This window comes from Paramacrobiotus metropolitanus, unplaced genomic scaffold (assembly GCF_019649055.1).
Source record: "Paramacrobiotus metropolitanus isolate TYO unplaced genomic scaffold, Prichtersi_v1.0 Parri_scaffold0000038, whole genome shotgun sequence".
Classification (NCBI taxonomy): domain Eukaryota; kingdom Metazoa; phylum Tardigrada; class Eutardigrada; order Parachela; family Macrobiotidae; genus Paramacrobiotus; species Paramacrobiotus metropolitanus.
In genome coordinates this window covers 854,880-871,875 of record NW_026570258.1, presented here as the reverse complement: position 1 = coordinate 871,875, position 16,996 = coordinate 854,880, and the positions used below count along the sequence as shown (strand labels likewise).

At 49.2% G+C, this 16,996-nt stretch overlaps 2 protein-coding genes across 2 annotated transcripts; both read left to right on the top strand.

Annotated features, from left to right (window-relative positions):
* The first annotated feature begins 8,647 nt into the window (after positions 1-8,647).
* Positions 8,648-9,760, top strand: LOC129590046 (uncharacterized). The gene is made up of 2 exons (XM_055485020.1): positions 8,648-8,797; positions 9,073-9,760. Exons 1-2 carry the CDS (start codon positions 8,734-8,736, stop codon positions 9,633-9,635), a joined length of 627 nt encoding a protein of 208 aa, XP_055340995.1. The 5' UTR covers positions 8,648-8,733; the 3' UTR covers positions 9,636-9,760.
* Positions 9,761-13,906: 4,146 nt separating this feature from the next.
* On the top strand, positions 13,907-15,685 carry LOC129590022 (tigger transposable element-derived protein 6-like). The gene is made up of 4 exons (XM_055484994.1): positions 13,907-14,151; positions 14,219-14,507; positions 14,571-14,717; positions 14,895-15,685. Exons 1-4 carry the CDS (start codon positions 14,006-14,008, stop codon positions 15,666-15,668), a joined length of 1,356 nt encoding a protein of 451 aa, XP_055340969.1. The 5' UTR covers positions 13,907-14,005; the 3' UTR covers positions 15,669-15,685.
* The last annotated feature ends 1,311 nt before the right edge of the window (positions 15,686-16,996 follow it).

Sequence of the window (16,996 nt, the reverse complement as noted above, 5' to 3'; positions counted from 1 at the left end):
GACGTCGTGATACGGATTCTCTCGTGCCGCATGAATTTTTATCCAAGATGAGTAATAAACGGTAAACCCTATTTAAGCATCACTGGGATACTTAAATAATGTTAAACATCGAAACACGAAAAATTAATAAAAAAATTTATTAAATAATATAATTTAGTACGTTATTAATCTATATTATTTTATTTTATGAATACTAATTATTATTATTAGTTAATATGATCTAGGAATCGTCGGTGTCCATACTGATCACTCGCGCCGCCCTGGCACGGAGGTCCTTCAGGTCGTGTTCCCGTGCAAAGTCAAAGTACGATAAAGCTTGCTCCACCGACGCCTTACTCGCTGTCTCCAGCATCAAAAATAGACATTCCGCACGCAGATCCGCCATGTCGTACTTGTCAGCCGCCATCCACAGTTCCATCAAGCTGCTGCTCGGTGGGTATCATCCCATTTCGCCTACGGGACATTTCGCCTATAAATTCGATTCGAATCATATTAATAACGCTAATACCAAAAGCGTTTGTTTGTTATTTTTTCTAATATTTCCATGTTTTCTTAGGTTTTCTTAGAGTTTCTTAGGTTTCTTAAGTTTTCTCTAGTTTTATTTCGTTTCCTTTAGTTTTCTTAGGTTCTTAGGTTTCTTAGGTTTTCTAAGTTTTCTTAGGTTTCTTACTTAAGTTTTCTTAGGTTTCTTAGGCCTCGTCCCGAATTCAAAGCGAATCTCGTTGCGATACAGCAACTCCACCTCGCGAGGTGGCTTCGCGTACCGTATCTGTAGGCGTGGCCACTGCATACAGCCACCTCGTGCGGTTGCGCAACCGTACCATAACGAGATTCGCTTCGAATTCGGGACAACGCCTTAGGTGTGTTATTTATGATTCGAATCAAACTGTCAGGCGAAATGTCTTTTAGGCGAAATGTCCTTTAGGCGAAATGTCCCGTAGGCGAGATGCCTGGCTTACAATCAGGCTAAGATTTTCCAGTCCCTCAGAGACGGTTATCCAGCCATTCTGTTTGATCCGCACAACGTTGTTACATGATCCATTCCACCTCGGCCTGTCAAACACAAAACACAATCGTCGGTAAGCGGTCCACGATAGCAGCTGCAAGTGTGAAACGGTGCAAGCTCTTCATACTCATACCAAACTCGGCATTCCACAATCAACGAACCAGAAGATGTTGTCTGTGCTGGCAGTCCTTTCGGGTCTACTTGGCATTCTACATTCATCGAATTCGAATCAGAAGATGTTGTCTCTGCTGGCATTCCTTTGACTTCTTTCGGGCATACTGCAAGCAGACCCCAGCGGCGGTTGGACCTTCCTCGGACGGCACACAGGGCCGCCACTTTTGATGCGCCTACCTCCGACGGCAAGCAGACCCCCAGCGGCGGTTCCACCTTCCTCGGACGGCACTCAAGACCACCAACTTCGGCTGCGCCTACCTCCGACGGCAAGCAGACCTCCTGCGGCGGTTGCACCTTTCTCGGACAGCATACAGGCCACCACCTTCGGTGCGCCTACCTCCGACGGCAAGCAGACCCCCAGCGGCGGTTGCACCTTCCTCGGACGGCACACAAAGCCACTAACTTCGGCTGCGCCTACCTCCGACGGCAAGCAGACCCCAGCGGCGGTTGGACCTTCCTCGGACGGCACACAAGGCCGCCACCTCCGGTGCGCCTAGCTCCGACGGCAAGCAGACCCCCAGCGGCGGTTGCACCTTCCTCGGACAGCATACAAGGCCGCCACCTCCGGTGCGCCTAGCTCCGACGGCAAGCAGACCCCCAGCGGCGGTTGCACCTTCCTCGGACGGCACACAAGGCCACCAACTTCGGCTGCGCCTACCTCCGACGGCAAGCAGACCCCAGCAACGGTTGTACCTTCCTCGGACGGCACACAAGGCCACCACTTTTGGTGCGCCTACCTCCGACGGCAAGCAGACCCCAGCGACGGTTGCACCTTCCTCGGACGGCACACAAAGCCACTAACTTCGGCTGCGCCTACCTCCGACGGCAAGCAGACCCCAGCGGCGGTTGCACCTTCCTCGGACGGCACACAAAGCCACTAACTTCGGCTGCGCCTACCTCCGACGGCAAGCAGACCCCAGCGGCGGTTGGACCTTCCTCGGACGGCACACAAGGCCGCCACCTCCGGTGCGCCTAGCTCCGACGGCAAGCAGACCCCCAGCGGCGGTTGCACCTTCCTCGGACGGCACACAAGGCCACCAACTTCGGCTGCGCCTACCTCCGACGGCAAGCAGACCCCAGCAACGGTTGTACCTTCCTCGGGCGGCACACAAGGCCACCACTTTTGGTGCGCCTACCTCCGACGGCAAGCAGACCCCAGCGACGGTTGCACCTTCCTCGGACGGCACACAAAGCCACTAACTTCGGCTGCGCCTACCTCCGACGGCAAGCAGACCCCAGCGGCGGTTGCACCTTCCTCGGACGGCACACAAAGCCACTAACTTCGGCTGCGCCTACCTCCGACGGCAAGCAGACCCCAGCGGCGGTTGGACCTTCCTCGGACGGCACACAAGGCCGCCACCTCCGGTGCGCCTAGCTCCGACGGCAAGCAGACCCCCAGCGGCGGTTGCACCTTCCTCGGACAGCATACAAGGCCGCCACCTCCGGTGCGCCTAGCTCCGACGGCAAGCAGACCCCCAGCGGCGGTTGCACCTTCCTCGGACGGCACACAAGGCCACCAACTTCGGCTGCGCCTACCTCCGACGGCAAGCAGACCCCAGCAACGGTTGTACCTTCCTCGGACGGCACACAAGGCCACCACTTTTGGTGCGCCTACCTCCGACGGCAAGCAGACCCCAGCGACGGTTGCACCTTCCTCGGACAGCATACGAGGCCGCCACCTCCGGTGCGCCTAGCTCCGACGGCAAGCAGACCCCCAGCGGCGGTTCCACCTTCCTCGGACAGCATACAAGGCCGCCACCTCCGGTGCGCCTAGCTCCGACGGCAAGCAGACCCCCAGCGGCGGTTGCACCTTCCTCGGACGGCACACAAGGCCACCAACTTCGGCTGCGCCTACCTCCGACGGCAAGCAGACCCCAGCGGCGGTTGTACCTTCCTCGGACGGCACACAAGGCCACCACTTTTGGTGCGCCTACCTCCGACGGCAAGCAGACCCCAGCGACGGTTGCACCTTCCTCGGACAGCACTCAAGGCCACCACTTTTGGTGCGCCTACCTCCGACGGCAAGCAGACCCCAGCGGCGGTTGTACCTTCCTCGGACGGCACACAAGGCCACCACTTTTGGTGCGCCTACCTCCGACGGCAAGCAGACCCCAGCGACGGTTGCACCTTCCTCGGACAGCATACAAGGCCGCCACCTCCGGTGCGCCTAGCTCCGACGGCAAGCAGACCCCCAGCGGCGGTTGCACCTTCCTCGGACAGCATATAAGGCCATCACCTCCGGTGCGCCTACCTCCGACGGCAAGCATACCCCAGCGGAGGTTGCACCTTCCTCGAACATTATACGAGGCCGCCAGCTCCGGTGCGCCTACATCCGACGGCAAGCAGACCCCAAGCGGCGGTTGCACCTTCCTCGGACAGCATACAAGGCCGCCACCTCCGTTGCGCCTACCTTCGACGGCAATCAGACTTAGTGGCGGTTGCACTTTCCTCGGACGGGACTCAGGCCCCTTAGTAACGACGGCGCCCTCCACCGACGGCAAGCAGGCCATAAACGTCGGCCGTACCTTCCTCGGACGAAAGGCAGACCCCCTAGCAATGGCGGCGCTCTCCTCCGACGGCAAACAGGCCTCCCAACGACGGCTGTACCTTCCTCAAACGGAAGTCAAGCGGCCTGGCTACGGCGGCGTTTTCCTTGGAGCGCATGTAGGACCACCAGCGGCTGCCGCACTTTTCTCGGCCGGCAATAAGGCCCCTAGCTACGGCAGCGCCTTCTTCCGACGGCAAGCAGGCCCACCAACGACGGCTGAACCTTCCTCGGACGGAAGTCAAGCCGCCTGGCAACGGCGGCGTTTCCCTTGGAGCGCATGCAGGCACCCTAACGACACCATCTCGGACGGCAGGGCAGCCTATAATCCGACGGCAGGCATGCCGACAACGACGGCTGCACCAACAGCGTAGTAGCGCGGTTCCGGAAGCTGTCACCGCTCGCAAAGGCTTTCCCGTAAGTCATTCCGGACATCTGGACCGAACTGCAGAAAGCGTTCGGTCTCCCGACAGACTAGACGTGATGGTGGCACACCTCCAGTACCATCATCTTGCCGTTTCAACAAGAACGACCTACGGTGCCGGCTGGTCACGGTTTTTGCAATTGTTTATGAATTACGATGCCCAGTCTTTACCAGCGACAGAAGTAACCGTGCTACGGTTCGTGGCTCAACTTTTTCTTCAAAAGATATCGCCTGCTACAATTTAAGTCTACATAGCCCTGAATCGTCAATGCGCACGCCGAAACTAATTTGCCGAATGCCACTGTGTCGTTGGCGGTGAACAGAGCCATCGACGGCTGCAAGCGCATCTGCCCCACAGTCTCGGATTGCCGCCTTCCCACCACTCTGGACATCATGCGGGCGACCTGATATAGTATCAGATCGACCGCAATATCCCACTACGAGCAGCGGCTTATCTGGTGTATCTTCACGACGGCGTCCTTTGCTGCACTTCGAGTAAGCGAGTTTGTTTCCCCGTCTTCCAGCAAGTTTGACGAGCGGAGCACGCTGCTCATCAGTGACATATTGGAGATTAATTACTCGATGACCCTAACGTTCGACATTCGAAGACGGACCAGTTTGGACACGGGTACAGGATCGTGCTGTATGCAACCGGCCGATCAGTCTGCCCTGTCTTTGCATTACGAAACTACTTCGCGGCAAGGAAATCTTCCAATCTGCACGCACTGCCGCTGTTTGTGCAAGAGAACGGTCAATTTGTCACAAGAACGCAAGTTGACCGCTGGCTTCTAACTCACCTACGCGGAATCCCCGGAAAGCATCGGGATGGAACGCACAGCTTCCGCATCGGTACGGCTTCGACAACATGAAGCCTCACAGTGAGCCTCCGAAGCCACAATTAAGAGGATTGCATTGGGAGATGGAAGTCCTCCTGTTATGCAAGATATGTCCCCACAGCTGTTCCGACACACGCCCTCGACGCTTACGGACAGAGCAGTGGTTTGGGGTGGTTTGGGGTTGCCTGTGCGGCTGGAGCGATCAGAGGTGGCCTACGCACTCGCGTTCACGCACCTTGCTCGCGCTTCCGGTCAGCAGCTTCTCCAGTATCCCCCCACACGCTGCTATGGATGCACAGGAGACGTAGAGCATTAATGCTACTTAACTAATTATGCTTGAAAGGACGTACTTCAAGTACCTTGTTTTAGCAGATTTCTAAGAAGACTTTTATTAGACTTTCACGAGATCTCCGAGTGCTGAGAACTGACGAATGCGAATGCTCTGTATTCTTATGTAAATGTTTGTAAGTGTAATTAGTTATTAGCATAGTTTTCTTGTGTTCTAGCTTTATCCAGCAGCGGGAGTCGAAATGGAGAGCGACAGTTCAGCCCAACAGGCGGGCGATACAATGAGGGAATCCCAACCTTTATCGGCTCCCGTTGCATTTGTCAGGGCCCGCCGAAGTGACGGCCAGTCAGCCCACAGTGCCACTGTCCGTGTAACTGTGTGGTGAAAACCACGACTACCGATGTGCCTCATTCAGAGGGAGGCGATCGCTAGGCTGTTAGCATCATTACAAACACCCAGCAGGTTATCGAAAACTCACATAAAGACAAATATTGTTCCTTGCCTCATCACCGCCCCTGTTTTTAAGTAAGCTGTCTAAGTCCTTCTTTCGCTGCAAAATGCTTGGACTCGCCACTCTCGGCGGAACAATTTTTCTCGCTATTATATTTTCTGATATCGTAAATGTAAAACAAAATTATAATGGTAAAAAAGACGCTCGCTTGAAATGAGAAATTTTATATAGCCGTACTTGGGCTAGCGACAACCATGTTCTCTCTGTTCTCTGTCTAACGTTGAAAACGACGGAATGGACCAACTACTTTTTGTTGCGGCAAGAGAAGGATGAGTCCTTGTTGGAATTTTCCAATAAGTTACGGAGCAAGACCATTGCCTGTGGATTCCCGTCTGAAGTTCTAGAAAAGAATATGAAGGTCACGTTCCTGAATGGCCTTGCCAGTGACCTTACCCGGCGCCATCTAATGGCAAAAGAATTTGACGCGCTGAATAAGGGGCTGGAACTCACGGAACAGTATGAACTTGCTCAGGGTGAATCGAAGCGACGGAATCCCAGCAATGGGGGAGATGTAGCGCGGGTTATGAAAGGAAGAGCAAAACAGAGAGAGTCGAGACTGAAGACGAAGAAGACGAAGAGTAAGAGCGAGAGTGAATCAGAAAGCGAGAGGGTGGACAGAGAACGTGACACCAGAACCGGGTGGAGAGAGAGACCGGAAGTGGCCGCAGAGAAAGAGACAGCCGTGAAGGTGACGACCGCGAGTCGAGAAGAGGGTGTGCCAGTTGTGGGAATCCGACCCGGAATGCGGAGTGCCACAACTGTGGTCGGATTGGCCACATTGCGCGGATGTGCGACAAACCGGATAAGAGAGACCGGCGCACTAACCGGATTTTGTCTAAGTATAGAAGAGGAATTCGATGTATTATAGAGGTCACTTTGGGTTCTTGAAGTGAGGTGACATTGCCGGGAGGTGTGGTGTCCTGGTAACCCATGACTTTGTACTAGTAATTGCAAGAAACAGCCTCGGCTTTGCCTCCGCGTTTCTTGTGGTCCCCAGTCTACGGCCGGTTTATTCAAATGATTTCGATCAGCTGTTTAGTTAACATCTTATTCCTTCAGCAAAACAAAACGGTCCGAAATTAGCGCCAAAACGTAGATAGGATAATAAGTGAATTTACGGCTTTTGTGCACTCATTTACATTGACTTGACGCATTCCCATTGACTCAGAAAGGAATCTATGTTAACTTTTCCATCCCGACTCTGAGTCTACGAGGTAGAAAATTTCAACGTAAAGAACGCTTGCAGTAGATGCTAGTGGTAGTTCGGTCACTCGTTCACCTAGCGGGCCGTGTGGCGTGTGCTCTGGACAGCAGTGGTAATTCGGTCACTTGTTCACCTAGCGGGCTGTGTGCTCTGGACAGCCGCGGTGACCGAAGTGTCACTCGTTCACACACAGCCCGCGTGAACGTGTGCTCTGGACAGCAGCGGTAGTTCGTTCACCTAGCGGGCTGCGTGCTCTGGACTGTGCTCAGATGATGGAAACGGTTTTTGCTCATTCTACAGGGGAAAGCTGGGTTCGTGTATCCCTTTTTTTGTAATATCAGAGATCTCGAATGTAGATACCGTATTATATTCCGTATTATACGGAATAATTTACGGACTGTATATGCTGATTAATTAATTACTGTCCTTAGTTTTGCTCGGACTGCAGTGAAAGGTCAGCCCGTTTGAACGATTGCGATGGTCAGCTTCTTTTACAGCTGCCTTCAAGTGGCTTTTAACGAGCGTTCTTATTCTTTAGTCATGTTTTTGAGCGCTTTAAATTGTCATGTTAACGATTTATTGAAACGAAGCCATCCACTAGCAGCATCGTTTGTGTTACTGCTAATATTATTGGTTTTCTAGTTTTATAGGAGTAAAATTTTAAATATTTTTTATTTGCTGATCTAAAAAGGTACCAGTTTAAATTTACTGATTTTTCTCCATGCAACCGGACTTTGAAATTATTTTCAAGGTCACCTTGAGCTTTCAGCTCTACCGGCACCGGGCACGGGAGCCGGAGCGAATAATTTTTAAAACAAAATGCATGTGACACAGTTTCCAGACATGCGGAATCGAATGGCGGTATCAATTTTTTGGTTTGTTCTGACCAGATCGTACAGGGTTTTCCGTTGTAATATAGATCTTGCCTTGACCATCGGTTTACATGTATCGATAACTGACACAAAATCAGTCAATAAATATGCGAGCGAGAGTTCACGACAAACAAAGCTAAAGCCGCAAAACCGGTTTCGAGGTTAAGTAAATTTTGTCGTCCATTGTAACACATTTTTCCATGAAATCAGCCCAAATTTACAACAGTTTGACAGTTGACCTGACAACCTGGGAAAGGGGCAGTATCCTCTAAAACGTAAGGTGTCTAAAGGGCTTTTGTTGTTTGTAATCGATTCGGGTGTTTTCTGGGTTTTTTTTTAACAATTGTCTGGTTGATTAACAGTTTGGGATAAATTATTTCAGACGTAAGACTTCCTTCGCAACGTTATCCTGGTCACCGTGAGCTTTTGCTTCGGAGGCACCGCATCAAAGTACGGTTTATATTTTTACCACAAAACGCGCGTGACACAGCAGTTTTGATTCGTTCTGTGCACTATCCCAGTTTCTCAGGCCGGTAATTAGGCTGATAATAATAAAAAGAAAGTCGGTGAAAAAGGAGGGCTGGTTCACTGCAAGGGCGCAATCATTAAATGCAAAATTGAGCTGCTGAAACTTTTTTCCGGCTTTGTACAAAAAAAACCGGCTCTTTAGTTAATCAAAATCTGCCTTGTAATGTCGGTTGCGCAAAAGGTGCAGCAATATTGCTCGAAGGCGTCGTAAAATCAGGTTTGCTTACAGAAGATTATTAACAGGCGCGATAAGGAACTAACAGTTACTAGCGTTATTATTCGAGATGGCACTGCTGCAATAATTACTGCCATAAAGTTAAACATAACAACAAACCGCTTGTTAGATGTCACGGATCTTTAATCTTTGCGTGTTGCTGCCTGTTGTGACATGGAGCAACGCGGATATCGGTAAGTTCTTCTAGTACTTTGTATTTGTAGAACTACTCTGCACATACATGTATGTCCTTGCCCATATGGCCGTACGATTTGTGCCACATGCGAGTCGTAAATGTACAGCTGGTCACTGTGGTGGGCTGTAAAAAGGTGTAGTTTATTTAGAATTAAGTTTTCACCGGTCTGCCGGAAAATAGAACATTCGTTGACTGAAAGTACGGCAATGTAATAATGCAAATTACTTGATGATGATTATATTTTAATTTACAGTGATTTTCTGCTATCTGTAGGAATTACGCGCGTTTACGATCGTTTCACTGTGGAGTGCGTGCCTAGCCTGACATTCAGCAACACCGCCGTCAACCAGACTGATTGTTTTGCCGGTTGCCCACCGGCAACGTGCCTGGTGGCTGTGTACAACTTGACCACGGGCCACTGCGCCACGGTCGCCAATGGCGCCCTCTGCCAGCCAGTGCGCGTCGACGAGAACGCTGACCAACCGACGGTGTTTATGCAGTTGAACGTCCGTGCCATCGATTTCAGCTACCGCACTAGCCACGCCCTGACCAGCCAGGGCAACAACACACTCAACACGCTCGATGGTTTATGGCATCTCTGGATGGGAAGGGAGCAATGTGCGGTCTTCTGCGGACTGTTCCCGACGTGTAACGGCATGCGGGTGGATGCGCAGATCTGCGACCTGCTGCATTTTGACGGCAAGCAAACTGCCATGCGCGGACGGGAAGATGGTCCTCTGTGCTCGGTGAGGAACTATGTTTACTACCAAGATAAAACACAGGCACCAATGGAGGAGGGGTGTGACGTCATCACCACGCCACAAGACTGGATGTAAGCGTCAAACTCTCGTGACGCGCCGCATGAGATTTTGACTTGCTGACTGCTGTTGATCTTTACGACAAAGGCATGCGTTCGTTAAGTGCATCGTGATTATTGTTCGCATCCATCTGATACATAGGTTCGCTGAATAAAGGTCAGTTCTTGAGGACATTTCGCATAGGAAACCCTTGCTCGGTTGCCTGCTGAACGGGGAGACAAAAAAACATTAACAGCCGAAAAACCGAAAAAGATACGAACAATCATTATTTTACCAAAAGGAAAAAATTACTATCAAGCATTTCAACCAACAAGGACAAAAACCAGTAAGCGCGCAATCGGATGCAATCACGAATCGGTTTTATTGAGCCTCGAATCTCCTGCCGCCAGCTATAGGCAGAAGGACTGTTGCAGCAGCCCAGGGGTTGGCAGGTGATCGTTAAGCCTGTACTGAGCTCAGTTGTTTCTTTCACCTTCGAATCCGTCACTCACTAAACGGCGGGATAACTACAGTATAATAATAGCACGAATAACATCCGGGTGTCAAAAGGTCGGGTTTAGCGTCTCAGACACGGAAGTGTGCGTTGATACCGTAGACGGCCGGCCATATATGGCTGAGTGTGGACAAATTCAGCAGGCGCAAGTCCACATCGTCCCCCATGAACATGCATGTTGGTTTAGCGGGTTTGACGTGGAAGGGGGCCTGCAGACTCCCCTCGAGATCCGCGTCAAACCCGCTAAATCTACGACACAGACAGATGAAAGTTAAATTTCTGGCGCCACCAATGGGTTGCTGCACGGTGTATTGGATGCCCACAGGGTGCGATCAGATTTGCACTCTTCAGGATGCATCAGAACGCATCCAGCTCGCGTGCCCCACCGTGGCCTTTGCCATCATGTCCGGCCGAAAATGGACGTTCAGCGAATGCATGTAGCGCGCGCGCGCACATCCGCTCCCGGCCTTCGCTGCATTTCAGAAGCCGCGGCGGAATGGTGGCGCGCAGCTGGTCAATATCTCGCGAGCACGATTTTGACCTTAGGTGCTGCAACAGCTTCTGCTCGCGGGCAGGAACTGGCTCGGCACATGACGGTAGAAGCGAACTTAAAGGCGTAAAACATCGCCCTGCCAAAATGGTCACGCACGGTCCAGTTGATCAGGAGAATGGTGCCACACAGCTGTCCAGAGAGTACGCACTGCATTGCAGAGTACGCTGCCGGGTGCGGGGAGAAACCCGGTTGGGATCGTCGGGCAATGTCGACCGGTTTGGAATTGGTGCGGACTCCTCCCTCCCGCCACCCTGAGTGTGACCTTGTATCCAGTCCTCCGAGGATTGGCAGCAAAGTCACACTGAGGGTGGCGGAAGCGATAGAGGGCTCATGAGAATGACCGCTTGGTTAGCAGTTGTCTGGCCGATTGAATTTTCAGCAGCTTTTGAAGCCGCGACGCCCGCATGGCGGAACATGTCAGCATCTCGCTGACATGCTCCCCATGCGGGAGTCGCTGATCAGCTCCTGCCACAACTGACATACCCTGTCGCAGTAATGACCATCATCAGGCAACAGTCATAGGTGAGATGCCGAGGCACATCTTGATGTACACTCCCAAATGAGAACCAAACTGGTCCTTATCTAGGAATACACATCAAGATGTGCCAAGATGTGACTTTGCAGACAGTGTCTGCAGAGCGACATCTTAGCTCGTCTTGATGTGCATGCCAGACACGGCGGCAAACGGCCAATCCCCGTAGACGGCCGCTCAGCATCGCTGCAAAGACGACAAGCAACCCATACTAAAAGTCACAAATAATCATATAAAAGCCAATGGCGCCAGGTTACTAACCGGCGTCCTGTGGGCGGGCGTCTCGTGATCTAATCGGCGGAAGATTAATCCGGCTGATTAAAAGCATCTGCATTATTTGGGCCAACGTGGTCTCCATTGTATGGGTCACCTGCTCGTCTTTTGGGAAACTGACGACAATAAACATGCCACCCTCCGTTTCAACACGCAGGTATAAGCGACAGCGGTTGAACGGATAGGGCACACTGGCCCACCGTTATCCCAGTAAAAGGGCAGTGGCCAGGCACTGCCCATGTCACCATGTGGATCCACTTGTGGTGGGCCTTCTGGAGTTGAAGTGGACGTGGGCGTTCTCGCCTTCAGTGTCCTGTATATTCAGCCACTAGATATTTTCTCCGTTCTTAACCGCTATCGTCTTCTGGTAGTTCATCGAGTTGGCATCCGCCAGTATGTCAGTTGATGAACTTTAGGATGTGCGAGTGTAGGACCGGACAGACCTTTAATCAGAAATTGTTACAACGTTGTGTGAATGCTTGGTAAATATCGACGTCGCTGATAACATGCAGCAGGGTGGGAAGGCGGGTAAATTCCGATAACACGAAAGGCCTCACAAATTTCACATCCAAAAGCCACTGAACAGCTTTTAGATTCCAATCCGTGTCGTGTGCAAAAGACAAAATTAATACCAGTCACAAAACGTAACACACATTTAATATACCATCTTTGCAAATACACCACCAAGGTCCCTTATCCACCTTGGCACAACGAAACCAAGCCATTCTCCACTGAAAGCGACTGGAACCAAGAAGGCCGTCGAAGAAAGGAGCAGGGCGGCTATTGGTGGAAAGCAGGGCAACTAGAACGATCGCATATAGAGAAGAGACAGGCAATCCGCTGGTCAACAGGTAGATTCCACATTCCAAGACAATAGAGGGAAGACAATAATAGATCAGAGCAAAATCCAGCGGACTATTGTTTGCGCGTCGCGGAATGAGAGATCCTGCGAGACATGCCCGCGTTTTTCTTATGTTATTGGTGATGCCAGCCGATGGCTTGCGCACATGAAGGTCGCCAACGGCGAACCCATCGAGTTTCTGCTTATGTCATGCAGGGATAATTTGGTCCAAGCTTTTAATTTTTATTTCTGTGTACAGATATTTCCCAAAAACGGCTGGTAGAATGGAACATTTTTGCATTTTATACAGACAAATCGGTCAGAGCCGCTTATTTTATACGTAAAGCGAATATAACATGCTTTACCGGCACCACCGGCGACGAATTTATGTGAAACCTTTTCTGTTATTTGACCGCCACTGTTGTAGATGTTGCTATTTAACTCGCTGTCATTCCACTTTTTGATGATTTAAATGAACTTTCAAAAAACTACTATTGTACCAGAATTTATTAAAGTAAACAATGTCATGTTCCACGATTTAGATCACGGAGTTAATAATCAGATACCTATATTCTATTAACAATCAGATACTATGTTATGGGATTATCATGCTACTCCCATCAGTCGTCATAATGCATGTACGAGTAGTCAAACTGGAGAAACTGCCGGCTTGCATAAAAAGGTTGAAACTATGGAAATTAACTCGCCACATTTCACAACACCAAAATTCCCTGTTTCTGCATTCCTAAAAAAAAATTTCTGAAAAAATTTCTGCTAGGTGCCATTTCTTAGTCAGCGCTCACTCGGAAAACAATTGCGGAAGTCCTACTCGACCTGCACACTGAAATGCAGCATCCCGATTGTCGTAATGGATGTGCTGCTTTTTAATTTGCCTATTATAATTATAGTGTTACTTAATTATGTTGTTAATTATGGATAACACCCTGACCGATTTGGAATGATAATGTTTGCCCAAGATATTTGTGCGCAGGCGTGCATTTTTTTAAAGGAAGCAGCCGCAGCCAACATAATTGGTCGCGGAAGAAGGGAAACTTACGATTTACTGGCAACCCTGGATTCCTGGGCGAAAGGTCACCAATGTTTTCCGGCTGACTAGAAGAAGGGATGGGATGGCTACGATAGTCCTTCAAGCTGGCCGGTTTCTTACATTCCGCACTGCCTGTGACGCGTTTTCTATCCACTATTTTCTTAGGCGGTTGAATTTGCGCAGCGGTACCGTACGGTAAAATCTAATAAGGTAATAGAATTATTAGAATACATAAGAACACAGTCGATTCAAATATTTCATTCATCATCTTGACACGCCATTTAATCATTAATGAATAAGTCGCTTGCCAAGATGATGACAGAAATACTACCGAAAAGTAGTTTTACATTGTTAGTATGAGTTAGGTTATTGTATCAGGTACATCAGTCATTCGATTCATCAGCAGCATGTGAGAACGAAACTACTGTAGCGGCGGTTTCAAGTTAGACCACAGAGTTCGTTTACCGTAAAAATGCACACGTATATACCTACGCTGCACGGGCAAAACTCACGGTGTTTACGAGTGAATTACAGAAATACTGTAATACTTCCAAAATAATTTATTTTTGTGATTGAACATGTAACGACAAGGTTTAATTAAAGTTTTCTATGCCCTGAAAAATTTATTAGTATAATGTAAGAGCTCTGATGATCAAAATGGCCCGTGGACAGCAGAAGTATACGGACGAAGAAATACGGGCTTTTATGTTGGGATATGCAGCGTCTAATGTCAGCGCCAGAGCCTATGCGAAGAAAATCGGAGTTCCGTGGGCACCATTCATGTTTTGGAAAAAGTAAGCATTCGATTAAATAAAATGTTAATATTTTAAAATTGAAAGTCAGCCAGGAACTGCATTTCAGAAGGCTGAAAAGTAACGCGCCACCCAGAAAGCAGAAGCACAGAAGGCAGCCAAAGTATCGCGACATCGAAGACGACTTGTACGAGTTCGTCATGGCTGAGCGAAAGAAGGGACTAATTGTGACCCGCTTTGAGCTGAAAGAAAGAGCGCTGAATTTAGCAAGAGCGAAAGGAGCTCCGACTTTCAAAGCATCAAGCGGATGGTTGACAGAGTTTCTTAAGAAGCGGTGCCTGCGCTACCGCGTACCAACACGTCATGCTCGAAAATCGGTGTTTACAGAGCAAGATTTGGTAAATACAAATAAATGTCTTTATAAGTTGTCAGAGCTCTAATATATATTTCAATAAACACAGGACGATGAACTGGATTACTTTTTGCGATTGCACAATTCTGTTGTTTTGGATGGTACGCCGAATGACCGTGTCTTCAACTTCGACCAGACGATGATCCGCCTTGTTTCTCCCAAACCGAAGACACTTACACCGTTTGGAGTCAATGAAGTGAGTTTTTGTGCAGTATTTTAAAGCTTTATTGACGACTGAAATCATTTCAAGTAATCGAATTTAGAGCTCTGATTTACAGTAACTTGTTGGTTTGTTGTGGTTTTTGGGGTGCCCCTACGGTGAAGGGGGGTGTTTTATGTTTGGCACTGGGGTTGACGATGGATGGTTTTACAGGTGACTGTCAAGCATCCCCCTGGGGAGAAAGAAGGCATTACTGTATCTCTGACAATTCGTGCGGATGGAGGAAAGTATCCTGCCGTAGTGGTATTAAAGGGAGGGAAGAACGGCGAACTCTCTGATGGGATCCTGTCAAAGCTGAAGATTCCCGGAAATATTTTTCTTGAGAGCTCTTATACGACCTGGTGGACCGAGCAAATGGACAACGACTGGATTAAATATACCTTTCCAGATGATAAGGAAAAACAGGTCCTTGTGCGCGACCAGGCAACAGTCCATAAGAAAGTGTCATCGGAGCTCCTGTTACGCGATCGGAATGTCGAGCAGATTTTCATCCCAGCTGGTCGGACTGGCGACTATCAGCCCCTGGATGTCAGCGTCAACAAGTCCTTGAAGTCTTTTTTTCGGAGCGAGTACCAAGCAAGGCGTGCGTCACACAATGAAGTGACAAAGTCTGGCTACTTAAAAAAGCCAGGCCGCCAGGATTTTTTAAATATGATTTCGCGCGCCTGGCAGAATGTCACGGCCGACGTGGTTCGTAATTCGTTTTACGCAGCTCAGGTGTTAGAAGACTGTGAAGACAATGAAGACTTCCAGAGCTCTGATGATAAAGAAAATATAAGCGAAAAAAGTGGTGTTGGTTTTCAGAGCTCTGGTGATGAGGAAGATAACGGTGATCAAAGTGACTGTGAAATGGAGATAAGCTTCTTTAGTGATAGTATTCTCGCTTCTGATGATTCCTGTGATTTTGAAAACGGTTTACCAAAGTAATTTACGAAATAAAATTTAAAAGGAAAGTCCCTAGCGAAATACGTAATAATTTGCCTCCTGAAATCAGAAAATATTAAACGTGTTTTACATCGTGAATTTTGCCCGTGCAGCGCAGGTATATAGGTGTGCATTTTTACGGTAAACGAACTCTGTGGTCTAACTTGAAACCGCCGCTACAGTACTACCATACTGTCAAGTGTCAAATGCCTGGTCTGAATGCAGTCCAAGAAAAACGAGGTACAGCCTGAAAAGATGTCTTCATAATACAGCGTCATCCGTAGTCCAGTTTCTGTGAATATTTGGATAATACTTGTAGGCAGTCTTAATAACGGCGCCGAGTATTCTCCGAAAGCTGAGCAGATAAGCCCCATCCAACGTTTAATGACGTCTCGGTTCCCGTTTCAACAATACATTTGTATATTAATTATTTTGTCAGTAGCAAAGCCAAAGTCGCCCGCACTCAACGACTGGATAGCTAAACCAGCCTGAAAAAGACTGAGACAGATGTATGGACAAAGGCTTTCCTGTCTGGCCATAAATCCTATTCAATCTTAACCTATTCATTTCAGTCCCCGTCTTATTAACCGTCTGTGTCTCAGCCTTTATTGTCCTGTGGTTGGTACACCGTACAATTCAAGATCTTCAATACATGTAGTTCAACAATTTCACGAAAACAATCAAACAAAGTGCTACGTAACTGACAACAAGGTAACATTTTGGCGCCGCAAAAAGGGCAAGCCGACCTGCACATCACAAAGGGGCCTAAAAAAGAATGAAGTAGCAAAAGCTGATTGGACAACTCCGCCCACTCCAAATGCCGATGGCGAATGGCAATTGGACAGTCTTTGATGGAATGAGAGGCCTCTCCTCCTCGATGTGAGGCACACGGCAGCATGGATGAGGCACCGCGTCGTGTGCAAAACGCAGAAGGTGGAAAACGATGCTGCGTGTAATTTCTGGATGATGCCAAATCCAGGAGTCTTGGCTTACCGGATGTTGTTAACGTCCAAAGTAGAGAAAACAGCCAGATGCTTCTGCTTCATGGTGGGCCAGATATCCAACGGTCGACCGTTATTCCAACAGCGAAGCGTCGTATATCCAGCAGCCTGCTCCAAAAATTGCAGGAAAAAAAGGAAGATGCAGAAGATATGCTTCCATAATGAATCTCCATTACCCGATGGGCAAGCTCTAATTAAGAGCGCCGCGTTCAAGTAAAAAAACTCATACTTTGGCAAGGAAAAAGCAAAGAAAATAGCGAGAAAAGGGGTACAGAAAAGTTTTAGATTTATTGGCCGTTCGGTAGCTGTGCAGGCCAAGACTGCAGCTGT

Excerpts from the sequence above, each read along its gene's own strand:
- LOC129590046 (XM_055485020.1), top strand. The coding sequence starts at position 8,734 with ATGTCACGGATCTTTAATCTTTGCGTGTTGCTGCCTGTTGTGACATGG. Across the intron at positions 8,798-9,072 it reads ATGGAGCAACGCGGATATCG|GAATTACGCGCGTTTACGAT; the intron begins GTAAGTTCTTCT and ends TGCTATCTGTAG.
- LOC129590022 (XM_055484994.1), top strand. The coding sequence starts at position 14,006 with ATGATCAAAATGGCCCGTGGACAGCAGAAGTATACGGACGAAGAAATA. Across the intron at positions 14,152-14,218 it reads CCATTCATGTTTTGGAAAAA|AAGGCTGAAAAGTAACGCGC; the intron begins GTAAGCATTCGA and ends ACTGCATTTCAG. Across the intron at positions 14,508-14,570 it reads TGTTTACAGAGCAAGATTTG|GACGATGAACTGGATTACTT; the intron begins GTAAATACAAAT and ends CAATAAACACAG.